Here is a 948-nt window from a genome sequence, read left to right as displayed (position 1 = left end):
TTATTTACATAGAAATTTTCTCAGTGCCATGATAACATCCTTGTTCCTTAGACTGTATATCATGGGATTAAACATGGGAGTCACAATGGTATAGAAAAGAGAAATTATTTTGTCAGTTCCTGCTGAGTAGCTGGTCTTGGGTATTAAATACGCAATTGCTGCTGACCCATAGAACAACACCACAACCATAAGATGAGATGAGCAGGTGGAGAAGGCTTTTGCCCTATTTGTGACTGAAGGTAATTTAAGAATTGTGCATATGATTTTGGTGTAGGAGAAGAGTATTAGCAGATATGGAACTGTGACAAACAACACAGCAGCTATGTAGACCAACATTTCATTCATAAAAATGTTTCCACAGGCCAGCTTGAGTATTGGAGGGATATCACAGAAGAAGTGGTTTATATGGTTAGACCCACAAAAGGACAAAGAAAAAATCTGGCATGTCTGCCCTATCTGGACTGGAATTCCACTGATCCAAGAGCCAGCCACCAGTTGGATACACATCTTTTGGCTCATGACTAGAGAATAGCGCAGTGGGTTACAAATGGCCATGTAGCGGTCATAGGCCATCACTGCCAGGAGGAAGCACTCTGTGGCTCCCAACATAAGGCCAAAGTACATTTGTGTAGCACAGGCAACTAAAGAAATTCTTCTTCTCTGGGTCCCAAGATTCATGAGCATTCTGGGAATAGTAACTGATACATAGCACATTTCCAAGAAGGAAAAATTGCCAAGGAAAAAATACATGGGGGTCTGGAGAGTAGGATCCAGTTTTGTTATCAGATATATGGTGCCATTGCCCAGCAGTATAATGATATAGATGACCAAGAATAATCCAAACAGAAACCATTGGAGATGAGGAATATCAGCAAAGCCCAAAAGAACAAATTCAGTCAATTCAGTTAGATTTTCTTCTGATGGTTTTTCTTGGTGTTTCATCTGTAG

The 948-nt window shown here is 40.4% G+C and overlaps 1 protein-coding gene across 1 annotated transcript; it reads right to left on the bottom strand.

The window, feature by feature from the left end:
- Window positions 1-948, bottom strand: LOC119537559 (olfactory receptor 10AG1-like). Its single transcript, XM_037840067.1, has one exon. It carries the CDS (start codon window positions 940-942, stop codon window positions 1-3), a length of 942 nt encoding a protein of 313 aa, XP_037695995.1. The 5' UTR covers window positions 943-948.

Source organism: Choloepus didactylus, chromosome 6, assembly GCF_015220235.1.
Source record: "Choloepus didactylus isolate mChoDid1 chromosome 6, mChoDid1.pri, whole genome shotgun sequence".
Lineage (NCBI taxonomy): Eukaryota > Metazoa > Chordata > Mammalia > Pilosa > Megalonychidae > Choloepus > Choloepus didactylus.
Note: the sequence above shows the minus strand (reverse complement) of the source record. Positions and strands in the feature narration are given on the sequence as shown.